This window comes from Callorhinus ursinus, unplaced genomic scaffold (genome assembly GCF_003265705.2).
Source record: "Callorhinus ursinus isolate GAN/ISIS: 27379988/994484 unplaced genomic scaffold, GSC_fseal_2.0 scaffold8, whole genome shotgun sequence".
Taxonomy (NCBI): Eukaryota; Metazoa; Chordata; class Mammalia; order Carnivora; family Otariidae; genus Callorhinus; species Callorhinus ursinus.
The window spans coordinates 37,558,441-37,571,378 of record NW_027397070.1 but is presented as its reverse complement, the minus strand read 5'-3'; the positions used below and the strand labels follow the sequence as shown (position 1 = coordinate 37,571,378).

General features: G+C 41.7%; 1 protein-coding gene across 1 annotated transcript in view; it reads left to right on the top strand.

Annotated features, from left to right (window-relative positions):
* ESR2 (estrogen receptor 2) overlaps positions 1-12,938 on the top strand; it is a 106,747-nt gene that overhangs the window by 75,424 nt on the left and 18,385 nt on the right. Inside the window, exons 7-8 of the mRNA XM_025869911.2 lie at positions 1,036-1,174; positions 6,899-7,032. Of these exons, the coding sequence (XP_025725696.1) occupies positions 1,036-1,174; positions 6,899-7,032 (273 nt within the window). The remainder of the gene's footprint in view (positions 1-1,035; positions 1,175-6,898; positions 7,033-12,938) is intronic.

Here is a 12,938-nt window from a genome sequence, read left to right as displayed (position 1 = left end):
CCCTCCATTCAGTTCTCCTTTGTGCATGTCGGCATTATATTGCTCACATTCATGTGCTTCCTGTGCCGTGGTCTCCTCATCTGTAGAATGGGGACGCTGAGAGAGGCTGCCTGCAGGGCTTTCTCAGAGAGTAGGCCTTGTTACTCCCATTTTTTCTGGAAGATAATCGACTTAAAAGGAGACTGAGTAGCTAGGATGGGGCTGAGCCGGGATCGTAACCGGAGTCCACTGCACTCCTGGGCCATGTGTTTGGTTAGTTTTTATATTACACTGCCTTCTCTTTTTATCGTGGTTTGTGGAGGAAGCGCCAGTGATCTCTGCTTTGCTTTTAAAGTGCTCACCTCCCTAGAGATTGCCTGTTTCTTTCCGATTTTTGGACCAATCCATGCTGTTAGGCTATCAGGCTATTGGGACCTGCTTCGATTCTTACATTTGCTTTTCAGGATAGAATAGCCTAGAGACAGTGCTTCTGCTCAGAAGAATGATTCTAACACTGAAATTTTAAGCAATCAGAGATATCTTTCGTTTGAAGCCTTGACTTTCTGCAGGGGGCTGGTGCTGTTCTCTCTGCATGTCCCATACTCCCCAGCCCCCCGTCCCATCCCTCCACCCCTCCCAGCCCCTCTTGTGAACCGGGCCAGACAGGCAGCCTCTGGCTGGCAGCCGCCTATTATCTTTCTCAGCAGTGCAGAGGAATTTTTAAAATATGACTAAAAATGATCTGTTCTAGCTTTCTGTTCTTCCCTAGCATTTGTCTGGGGTACTGTAAGCCCAAGTTAATAGTCATTTATAAACCTTAAAAGGAATATATTCATCTCTAGAAGGCATCCAAGGCTGGACATTGTGAGTTGCATACTCTGAGTTCAAAATTTCCTTCCTTAGGTCAGCATTTAACCACATCTTTAAAATATTGAGTGTTTCCCTATATTGCTTGTGTTTTCATAGCTTGTTAAAACTTGCTCTTCTGTTTTCACAGAAGAAACAGGGAGTTGAGGAGCAGAGTGGATACGTCTCACAGCCTCTTGCTTTCCCTAGGTTTTGTGGAGCTCAGTCTCTACGACCAAGTGCGCCTCTTGGAGAGCTGCTGGATGGAGGTGCTGATGGTGGGGCTGATGTGGCGTTCCATTGATCACCCGGGCAAGCTCATCTTTGCTCCAGACCTCGTTCTGGACAGGTGAGAAAAAAATGCATCGTATTTCTTCTCTGACCTGTTTGAGTCCTGGGTGCCACAATTAAAATCTCACACCTAAAAGGGCAGTTAAGAGGATGATAATGTCATGAACTCTTACCCCAGGTCAAGAACCAGAGAAGGAGAGCATGGGTCCTAGGATTCAGTGTCCTGTGACTCATTCTGACCTGTGGTGGGGCCGCATTTACAGGCCAGGCCATAGCAGGGCCCATATCTTGCAAAATATGTGGCTACTAACTGTACAAGTCAACTTAGATTTTTCTGCATTAAAAATTCCATTTTCAGTTTATAATTTTAAATTGCCCTGCTGTTTGGTTTCCACTTACAGGGACCGTGTCTATCTCTGTCTAGACAGGTGATAGAATTCTTACAAATCTGCAAAGTTTCTTTTAATGTGCTTTGACTCTAATTGCATATACTCTATAGCATTGTTGACAATAGCAGTGGAAAGAATGGTTATTAAAACCAAATGAAAGGTAATGGAAATTGGGGAAGGATAGTACCAATGCCATCACTCGATTACATTTTGTTTCCTTTTAAAGATGGCACAGAAAAGGAACCCATTTTTAATTGATTCAGGTGAACTCTTCATGGAGGAAGAGCTAGAATATACAACACTCAAAATTTTAGTACCAAAAATAGAACACTTTCTTGTTATATATTTGAGCAGGTTGAAAATCTCGATGGAAATTGATTTCCACATTCCTTATTTTGAAACCGTTCTAAAGTAGAATGTTCAGTCACATTGCACTCTGTGCACAGAGTAGAAGGATGCCATTATATGAATGGAGAGCGCCCAACCCTTGGTATTACTTCCTTGGATCATCAGAAGACCCCTGTGCACATATTACACAGATAAAAAGTGATACCCCCAAGATTTTAGCACCCATTCTGCCTGTTGTCCTGGATGACAACATTGACAAAGAGCACTGTTCTAAGTAACGGAGGTGTTTTGGTGGAGAACAGAGCCTTTGGCAAGAGCTGGAGCTTGGGCTGTGGCAGGAGCAAGCCCAGGTGTTGAACCATGGAAGAGGGTTCTGGAAATCCAGACCCTTCAGTAGCAATCAAAATAGCCAAGCTATTGGCTTGTATATGCTAGGCACCATCTTACACACTTGCTGTGTTAATTCATTTCATTTTCTTAACAGCTCTTTATGAGTAAGCGCCATTTTTATCCCTATTCTTCAGATATGGAAATGGGGGGAGGGTTAGGTAATTTGCCGGCAGTTACAGAGTAGTAAATGCTGGAGCTGGACATTAGGGCTGGCTGTGAAGTCCATGTTCTTAAATATAACAGTAGTTACCTGTATAACAGGACATGGTGTTCCACTTGGTGTTCAAATGAAGCCACACCCACACAAATATACACATATAATTCTCCTAGAAGTTAGTGCTAGGAAGAAGTTTCATCCCTTGATTAGTCATTATGTTTGCAGACACTGGGATTAAGTTATTTTACTTTTTGTCTTGATTTCTAAATTGATGTCACATTTAATGTTTGTGTTCAGTGACTGGTTTTCCGTAGAATTAACTCTCCTCTTTGTTTGGGTTCTTTAATTCCTGTAAGTGTAAGTTACTGTAAATGGAGACACATCCTGGACAAATTTTAGGCCTACCTTTTGGTTAAGTAATAGAAGAAAAAAAAAGTAATTTTTCTTACAAATTATTTTAATAGACTCACAGTACTTTTTAAAGATTTTATTTATTTATTTGAGAGAGAGAGCAGGGGGAGGAGCAGAGGGAGAGGGACAAGGAGACTCCATGCTGAGTGTGGAGCCTGACGTGAGGCCTGATCCCATGATTCTGAGATCACGACCTGAGCCAAAATCAAGAGTTGGATGCTTAACTGAGCCACCCAGACTCCCCTCACATTGCTTTTTATAAATATTTGACAGTATCGTGTTGTATGGCATACAAATCTAGTATTTCTGAGTATAGGAGAGGAGTCTCTGGAATTGTAAATGCCTTCACATGGAGCTGGCATTTTTGATAGTGCCTATCATGGTTATTTTTTGTCGCAATCTCTAGTATTGCCAACACATAAACTTTGTGATGTCTAGAATTTCAAGTCTAAGATAGTTCAGTTCCTTCATGCATGTATGAACCAGATGAGTATTGTTTTATGTAAACCCGTGTTTCTGGAGGGGTTGCCTATTCAAAAATGCTCTAAGTGTTCTTTATTCAAAAAGTCAGAGATGACACATCATAAAGAAGTATTATGAGATTTTTCTGCAACACGAATAAATAACTTGCACAGTACTTGAAAATCGCTGTCTTTTGGCAGATTGTCCTATCAGTGTTCCTTCCAGTGGTGGTGTGACCATACAAGCTGTGAGTACAACCAAACTAGCTCACTTGTACAGCCTGAGACAATAATTGCTGTTGTTCCTCATTCTTGTTGAGGCTTCTGTGGCGAGAAGACTTGAACCTACTCAGGACGAGAGGAAAACCCGGTTACCTCAGCTTATTTCTAAACAAGGTGGTTCTGTCAGTAATCACTGGAGTTACAAATTCATGTGGAGATCTACCACAGAATCTGGGCTTCTGCTCGCTTAAAAAAATCATATATGCTAAGACATGTTGTGTCCTTGGTGTCAAGAGGAAACTGTCTAATGTTACATATTAAAAAATCAGAGGGAGTTTGGATCTGGGCGTGGACCCCATTGTGGACATTTATGGAATTCCTTGGAATCGTATTGTAAATGTGCTGAGTTTGCTTTCACGTTAGTTATTTGTGCATTGAATTTCAAGATACCCAAAGAATTTTGACTTTAAAATTTTCATTTCCCTTTTTGTATGTAGGTAATTTTCACATCAGTTTAATATTTGTCCTCTCCGCATGTTAAGCCTGGAGCCCCCACACCCTGCTGTCCCCCTCCCCCACCGGAAGTGAACTGTGGTCTACCTACGCCCACGTGTTTGCAGCTAGTGGATATGTATGTAGGTACAAAATAGCGCACCCAAAGCAGTGTCCACTCATTCAACATTTTGTCCTTGGTATCAAACAGAAGCTTTTCCTTTTATAAAGGAGTGGTTATCACATAATAAGACATTCCACATGTACTTACTATTTTTATTTTTGCTTAGCCGTAGTTTATGGACAAATGCTGTGCAAAAGTAAGCTTCTTGGAGTGGGTTCATTTGATTATAGATTGTTTCGGTATTTTAACATTCAAATCATATGTCCTCTCTCTTTAATTAAAATCTTTTAATCTTATCCTAATTCAGTTTCATTCCATAGTTATGAAATAAGTGTTATAGATCTCATTAATGTGTTATTTAAAAGTCCTTCCTCTGTATAACTCTTTTCAGGCAGAACTTTATTAGGGTGTCATTTATGAGGTATTGTACCTTATTTCCTATATTTTTCATTTATTTCCTAAAAAAAATATTTGGTTTCTCCAGGCTTTGAAGTGAGTAAAAATATTCTAACCATGCCAACCCTTGAATGAAATGGTTGGCTATCACACCTGCTGGTAAAAGCCATCAGACTTCGTTCTTTAGAATTAGTTTAGCGATTCACTTTTCCATGAGGTACACATGTTCTGATTGTTGCGAGTTATAGCATTTCTCAGGGCTTAGGATGCCCTAGAATATAAACTCTCCCTACATTTTTGAAATATGAATTTACATTTAAAATGGCATGCATTTCAATGAGGAAATGATACTAATTTCAATACGCAGGGATGTGTTTTTAGGTACAAGTGGCAACCTCTGCAAGATAGGGTTGATTTCAGATGAATCCTCTTACACTATCTGGGGAGCAGGGTGTGTGCGTGCACATGTGCACCTGCATGTTTGTGACCCCACCTCTGACTGAGTCTCACAGAAAAGTAAAGAGCCAAACTATTAAACAGTCAATGCAGGACTTGGTGGGCTTTTGATTTTTGTCCCCAGAGAGACTTTATTTTATTTATTTTAAGATTTTATTTTTAAGTAATCTCTGTACCCACTGTGGGGCTCAGACTTACAGCCCTGAGATCAAGAGTCGCATACTCTACAGATTGAGTCAGCCAGGTGCCCCCCCCCCAACCCCAAGATATTTTAGAACCAGCTTTTCTCGGTGTCAGATGTCCTCAAGCCCAACAATGACAATTTTCAGTAATTAATTGTCCCCAAGCACAGTGATTTGATTATGCAGCATGAGGGGCATTTGGTGCACAGGTATTTCTTGTGCATCTGCTATGCGCGCAGCATGTGTTGTCCTTGCTGGGCACTTGCAACAGGCTGCCTGGGACAGCCTGGAGCAGAGGAGGTGCGAAGGATAGGACTTGAGGAAGGTTGGCGGTTTCCTGCGGGTTTTGGCACCCCTTGCCCAGGGCTCTGATTCTCCAAGGTAGCCTTTCTCTGTGAGTGACTTTTAGGGGGCATCGGTGTTTTATCACTTACCCTGTGCAATTTTCAGAGTCTCAGGTGGTTGCAGAAGTTACCATGTTTGTTTGGAACTCACAGTTTTCTTGCTGGTAGCTTTGTGTAGGTGAGTCTGGGAGGGGGGTGTTGAATGCTATGGGACGCAGGGTCCTGGCAAGCTGCCGCCCTCACAGAGAACCCGGTGGGAAAGGCTGCACCAGCATCGTGATTCCCACTGGTGTCCTCTGAGTTCCACAGAGACCCTTTCCCCAGCCGCCACCATCACTAGAAATGTCCTGGCTTGGGGTTGGAGGAAGGAAGGAGGGGAGCAGCCAGTTCTCTAAAGATCTCAGGTCCCCTTCAGAGACTGCGGGGGAGACTAAAGATGAAACTCGCAGACGCCCACTGCTGCCAGGCTCTCCTTCATCCTGCGCTGCAGGTGTTGAGACACAAATGAGTTTCATGGCAAAATCATCTAACTGCTTGTCAAGGGCTTCCAAGGACTACGACTGATGACAATAGAAGTTTTTTGGGGGAGCAGTGAGGCAGAATAATGTGTGTCTGGCTGGAGTGAATTGAAGCTGGTATTTTCTAAATACAGTTCAAGTAATTTCCTTCAAAAGTATGCATAAAAATTAATTTCTGTGAGTGTTCAAAAGAATTTTGATTATATGGTTCAAAGTTTGTCTAAAACTTTTGCTTAAAAATAATCTTTGGCAAGTCAAAAATGTTCATGTCTCCCTTTCTACTTTCCTTTCCTCATTCGAATCTGTCTTCTCTAATTGTGATTTCTTTGTGTATCAGACTAGCTTTTTTTCAAGTTACGTTAAATGTCTCTTAGTTGCCTCACCAGTTTCTAAATGACCACTGGGGAGTGAGTTAAGCCCTAGATGTGAAGGACTGTTTCTTCTTAGGGCATTTACTTTGGTAAACATTCAGTCTTCCTCATTAGCACTTCAGAGTCTTCTGATGGGAACATGGAATGTCTCGTGTTAGCAATATGTGTCATAACTCTGGCTGGTTGGCTGAAATGGTTTAGATCGAAGATAATCAGTAGAAATGGTATTCCGTTAAAGAAAACATTTGGTAAACAGGTGGAAGGGAAGTGTATTTCCAATGCACATTTTTGCCTAAATAGTATTTATTCAAATGTTTGCTTTTGGCATTTAGGGAAAGTTCCCTGTCCTCTTTGTATGAAGATAATTCTAATAATTTCATGTCACTTGGAGGTGCTTTCATTACCATTTTGTTAAAGGATGTACAAGATGAAATTTGAGATTAATAAGAAAATACTCCTTATTACTTTTGATGGTTGCCTAGTGCTGCATGTTTCTTAAATTTCCAAATGAACTTTTGTAGGGATGAGGGGAAATGCGTCGAAGGAATTCTGGAAATCTTCGACATGCTCTTGGCAACAACTTCAAGGTTCCGTGAGTTAAAACTCCAACACAAAGAGTATCTCTGTGTCAAGGCCATGGTCCTCCTCAACTCCAGTAAGTAGCCACACAGCTGGGCTGTGTTTTATGGGGGAGAGTTGCTGTTTCTAGAACTGGCATAGAATGAAGAACAGTACTGAACTTATTTTACTTAAGAAGGGGGAAATGGCTTTCTTTCTGACTTCTGTTTCATTTTATAGTGATTTAAAGTATAGTTAACTTTTGGTAACTTGAATATAAATTATTCACTGACTGAATTTCTGGCAGTAATTTAAAAAGTGGCTCAAGCCACTTTGCTGGAAAAGAAAAAAAATGAACTTTAAAATACTCACTTTGCAGCCTTTGTTCGTTTATATGGGCATGGTTGTCGTGCATTTATATTTACTGCTTTGCTTTTACAGACTCATTCATTCATTGATTTCATTTACTCATTTGGTAAAGACATTGAAGATACAGTCCTACCTTCCAGCAGTTCATAGCGTAGGGAGGAAGAGGGAGAAAACAAATCATTAAAAAGAATGATCAGTGGTCTAATAGGGTATGTACAGAGCACTGTGGGAGAGCAGGAGAGATGCTGGAGCGGTTGCAGAAGGAAACGGTGTTGGAGCGCGGCTTCAGGGATGGGCATACATTGCGCAGACGGTGTGGGAGAAGAGCAGAGGGAGGTGCGCACGGTCGAGAAGGGCCATACCGTGCCAGAGATGACACCGCACACCTGGGCCAAGAACTGCCCCTCAGGGCACCGAGCAGCCTAGATGAGGTGCAGGCGGGGGAGTGTCATGGACAGATAGGTGTTCTGTCAAGGTCACCCTGGCATCCATGTGGAGGATTGGCTGGAGAGGGGAGAGACAGAGGCAGGGGCCTGGGACAGTGAGAGCCTGGACTGGCTTGGTGTGCAGGACCAGGGAGGAAGGGCCAGACCTGAATGAAACATAGGGCTTGGAGGTGGGAAATGAGGGTGGTGTCGACGATACAAGTGAGTGTTGCAGCGTTGCTGCTCTTTTCTTATTATGTAAGTAATACCTGGTTGTTGTAAACATCCATACGAGAGAAAAACATATAAGGGAGAAAAAAATCACCAGGATTCTCCCCTGTGCCTGGGGAAGATAACCACCGTAACTTTGGTGACCAATCTTTAAGAGCTCTCTGTAGATAGGTGGACAGACAGACAGCTCTTGATAGATATAGTAGGTAGACAGGTAGGTAGACATGGGCAGGTAGGTAGGTAGGGAGAGATATGCACACACACATACTCATATAGAGAGATGCCCAGGCACACACAGGCTTATATTTGTAATTTTACATAAACGGTATAGCAGCTTTTGTTAGAAATTATAAAGACTTTGAAAGAGGCTTGCTTTGATCTAATTACTTGCTTGAACCTTCCACCCCAACACCAAGTAGCTAATCTTGCCAGAGGATAGACTTCATAACTTCTATCCTCTAATGATCTTTTAAAATAATACCTCACCTTCAGTATCCACAAAGATAAGCTTTCTCCTCCTCCCCCATTTAAAAATTGGGATACATAATATACAAATACTTCTCTGTGTCTTACTTTTTACTTTTCAAAATGCTGTGAAATACCTCCAGGTCAACTAGGAGAGATCTAACTCAATCTTTTGAGTGAGGATATTGTCTAAATTGTTCAACCATTTCCTTATTGATGGACCTTTACTTAATTACAGGGTTGGTGTTTTATTTTTTTTTGACATTATAAACATTGCTGCAATAAATACAATGGTGATATTTTGTACACATTTCTAAGTTTCTATGTAGTGTTCACACTGTTCAGTTTACTATCTACCTGGTATTTGGTCCAGCTGCTATCCCCAGTGTTAATTGCTTTGCTTAGCTATTTACTCTTGTTTATTTCTTTTGAAATGATATGTATATGCAAGTTTTAATCCTCAACTGATGACTTACAGCTAACTTCATTTGGGCATCGTATGGGGCTTTACTACCTAGATTTTATACAACCTTAGAACTTTCATTTTTGAAACAATAGGAATCTGTGGGATCATATCACGCTACTTTATTCTAAATCAGCCAAAGCAGCAGTTCCTGAGGCTAAAACTCAGTGCAGATCCTGTGGCCACGTTTTGGGGACAGTTGACCTTTCCTTCTGTAGCCTATACTTTTCTGCGTGTCTAACACCCCCATGTACTCTTGGACATTGGCACTGGATTTAATGAAGGGGAAAGGGAAACCATGCTTCTCAAGCTATTTGTGGTGAAGGATCAGGTCTCTTTTAATTTTTTAATTTCCAAATTATTATAGACACTTTTATAAAATATAAAAATAAATTACTAGAAAAAATGAAATAAAAGTGCAAAATACAAGTGCTAGTTTTTTGTTATTACATTAAATTGATTTAAAATTACTCTGTCAATTGCTGTGAGTTTCCCAGTGTCTGCCCTCAATCCCTACTTATCTTTGTGGACTGGTACATACCGCACTTTGAGTAGCCCTGGTATAGAGCATGGAGATAGATGGCTGGGCCTGGGGTAAGTCTTGACGGAGGGGGAAGGGTGGAACGAAGAAGGCATCTGAAGGTCATGCGAGGTACAGAGACCCTGTAGACAACCTTTGGGTACTGCCCAGTTGGGTTTTAATCTGGCCCTACCTGCCTGGCAGGACATTTTCCCTAGACCCAATGCACTCTCGACCCCAGCTTGGGAAAACAATTTGTGACGAGAAATGGTCAATTGTTGGGCAAATGAAAATTGTAGGGAAAGCCAAGAAGATTCCTAAATGCTCTGGGACTTCTGGCACCTTCTTGATATTTGTTCCCATTCAACTTTTACAACATAATACAAGGGCTGAGCTTACCTCAGCGATTAAGGTGATGTCCCACTGAGACATTTGAAAGTGATCATGGAAGAAAATCAACTTTCCCAGATCTCTTTGAACCTACCTACAGGCCTTACCTCACATGTGTGCTGCCATTTCTGCCTCTGTTAAAAGGGGGATTTGCTTGAAAAATGCGTTCCCACCTTGGCCTCGGAGGATCATCAAATGCCGGATTATGGGGCTTCTCTTACTTTCAGAAATAATTTGGAGCTCTTTTCTGTACAGCCAAATGCTCCTTGGGAAGCCATTTGCTTCTTACAACACTTGCAGTATAAAGCCTTCTGTTTGGCAAGGCTCCGTACCGTCAGTTTAGCCTCCGAGACATCATATTGTGTTATGAAAGCTAGAAGCATCATCTGTGCAAATGGGAAAGACTAAGGCTACGGCGTTCCTCCTGCAGCATCTGACAGAACCGCCCGTAGTAAGAGAATTATAGAGGGTGAGTCAGGCATGTGAGGTAATTACCACTTGTGGTAAATTGAGTAGAATTTGTTTACAGTAAATCTCCATTTAGGAAATCTTCTTTTAACAAAGTTCCTTTCTCACTTGGTAGTCATAAAAGTTGTCAAATGGGTTTAGGAAAATGGGATTCTGTTTCTATTGGAAAATTTCCCCTGTCAGGAGAGAAGAGGGGTCTTTTCTGTCCTTGGTTTTAGACATTTGAAGGTGTGGGCGTTTTTTTTGTTGTTGTTGTTGTTCTGGATTATTTATAGCATTACATTACAAATAGGGACAGAATCTACTTTCCCACCTTAAAGAAAAAAAGAAAAACTAGAGAATGTACAAAATGGACATTGGACATTGGACAACAAATCACACAGGACAGCCCCAAAAGAAGGGACACAAAATGAACCCTTTGATCATCCAGTTTACTACGTAGAACCAACTTCCAGGTTCCATAGGGAGAGGTAAGCTAAATAGACACCAGTGGTCTCTCTGCACTGGGAAGACACAGTTGTGAATTTGGGGAGGCCAACGCAGCTGGGATTTGCAGGGGAGGAGACTACTGGTGACCGAAGAGCTGGACGCAGAGGCTTTGCGGATCTGTAGCAGATGCCCTTCAAGTCTTCAGCTGAGCACTAATCACATGCTTATAAAGATACTTAACCAAGGACGGTGAAAGAGCCATCAGAAAGGAGCAGGCAGAATAATCCCTAGCATTCACACAGGGCCAGGAGAATAGTTCATGTTCTCACAGCCAGAGGAAAAGCCTTGTAATATACTGGACATTGGGTATAGTGCCCAGAAAGTTACTGTGTCGGTAGTGAGGTAAACTTAGCCCTAAACTAAAGGCTGCTCTGGTCCTACCAAACATAACTTAAAAGCAAGCCTGAAGGATCAAACTCATTGTCAAGTAACTTAACTGCATCACAGAACAAAGTTCAAGAACATTTAAAAGAATACAAGAATATCCAGTACCCAACCAGGTAAAACTTGCAATGTCTTATAACCAATCAAAAGTTAGCAAAGCATGTGGAGAAGCAGAAAACATGACCTATAATGAGGAGAAAAACCAATAAATTAGAAAAGACCCCCAAATGATACAGATGATAGAATTAGTATACAAGGACATTAAAACAATAGTTTAGTAACGATACTTACTCTACTTGCCATAAGTCTAAGAGGTAGAGGAAAGCATGAGCAGATTTAGGGGAGACATGGAAAATATGAAACATGTACAAACTGAAATTCTAAATGTGAAAATTCTGTCTCCATGGGGTTTATATCTGTCTTATAAGGTGGAAGAGGGACAGTAAAATATCCTCCAGGCTGAGAAAGCACTTTGAGACCACAAAGAGTCCAAACCACTCCATACCATTTACACTCCACACCATTTTATTTAGGTAAATTTACTGGTGGGGGAATTGGGCAGATGGATGATCCAGGCAGTACACAGCTACTCTCTACCCCTGTTGTCTGCCAAGTCTGGACCTTATTCCCCAGTTTTTATAGAGTGAGGGACGTGGTGAGGTCACAGGGTAGTTTTCTAAAGTGGCACCATCTGTGTGCCAGAGGATCTCTACTAATTATCTAAAGTGGTGTGTTCTGGGGCGCCTGGGTGGCTCAGTCGTTAAGCATCTGCCTTCGGCTTGGGGTCATGATCCTAGGGTCCTGGGATCAAGCCTCGCGTCAGGCTCCCTGCTCAGTGGGAAGCCTGCTTCCCCCTCTCCCACTCCCTCTGCTTGTGTTCCCTTTCTTGCTGTGTCTCTCTCTGTCAAATAAATAAATAAAATCTTTAAAAAAAAAATGATGCATTCTGTGCATCACTTTAGGGAAGATCAGAACCAGCCTTTCTGCATACCAGTTGGGGCTTACATTAACCTCCATTGGGTCTGGAACATGTACCTTTGAGGGAGGTCGTTGTGCAGGCATGAACAAGATGGAGGGCCAAAGATGGAGTCAACATTGTCAATGCTTGTACAATCTGATTACACATAGCAGAAGAATAGATTAGTGGTTGTGAAGTCATAGCAATAGAAACTATCAAAACAGAATGGAAAGAAAAAAGTTTAAAAAGTGAACAGAGCACTAGTGAGCTGTGGGACAAATATAGTTGTTCATATACATGAATTTAGAATCTCTAATGCGGGGGTGTAGAAAAATACTTGAAGAAACAATGGTTGCAAATGTTCCAAATTTAATGAAAACTATAAACACACAGATCTGAGAAGCTCGATGAATCCCAAGCACAAGAAACATGAAGAAGCCACACCAACGCACATCATAATCAAGTTGCTTAAAGCCAATGATAAAGAGAAAAATCTTAAAAACAGCCAGAGAATAAAGATATTATATATAATAAACAAAGACAAGGGTGACAGCAAATTTCTGTTCTGATGCACGTCAAGGAGACAAGGGAACAGCATCTTTAAAGTACTTTAAGAGGGGCACCTGGGTGGCTCAGTCATTAAGCGTCTGCCTTTGGCTCAGGTCATGATCCCAGGGTCCTGGGATCGAGTCCTGCATCGTGCTCCCTGTTCAGCGGGAGGCCTGCTTCTCCCTCTCCCACTCCCCCCTGCTTGTGTTCCTCTCGCTCTCTCTCAAATAAAATCTTTAAAAAAAAAAGTACTTTAAGAAAGAACTGTGAGGAGTTCTTTACACAATGAAAA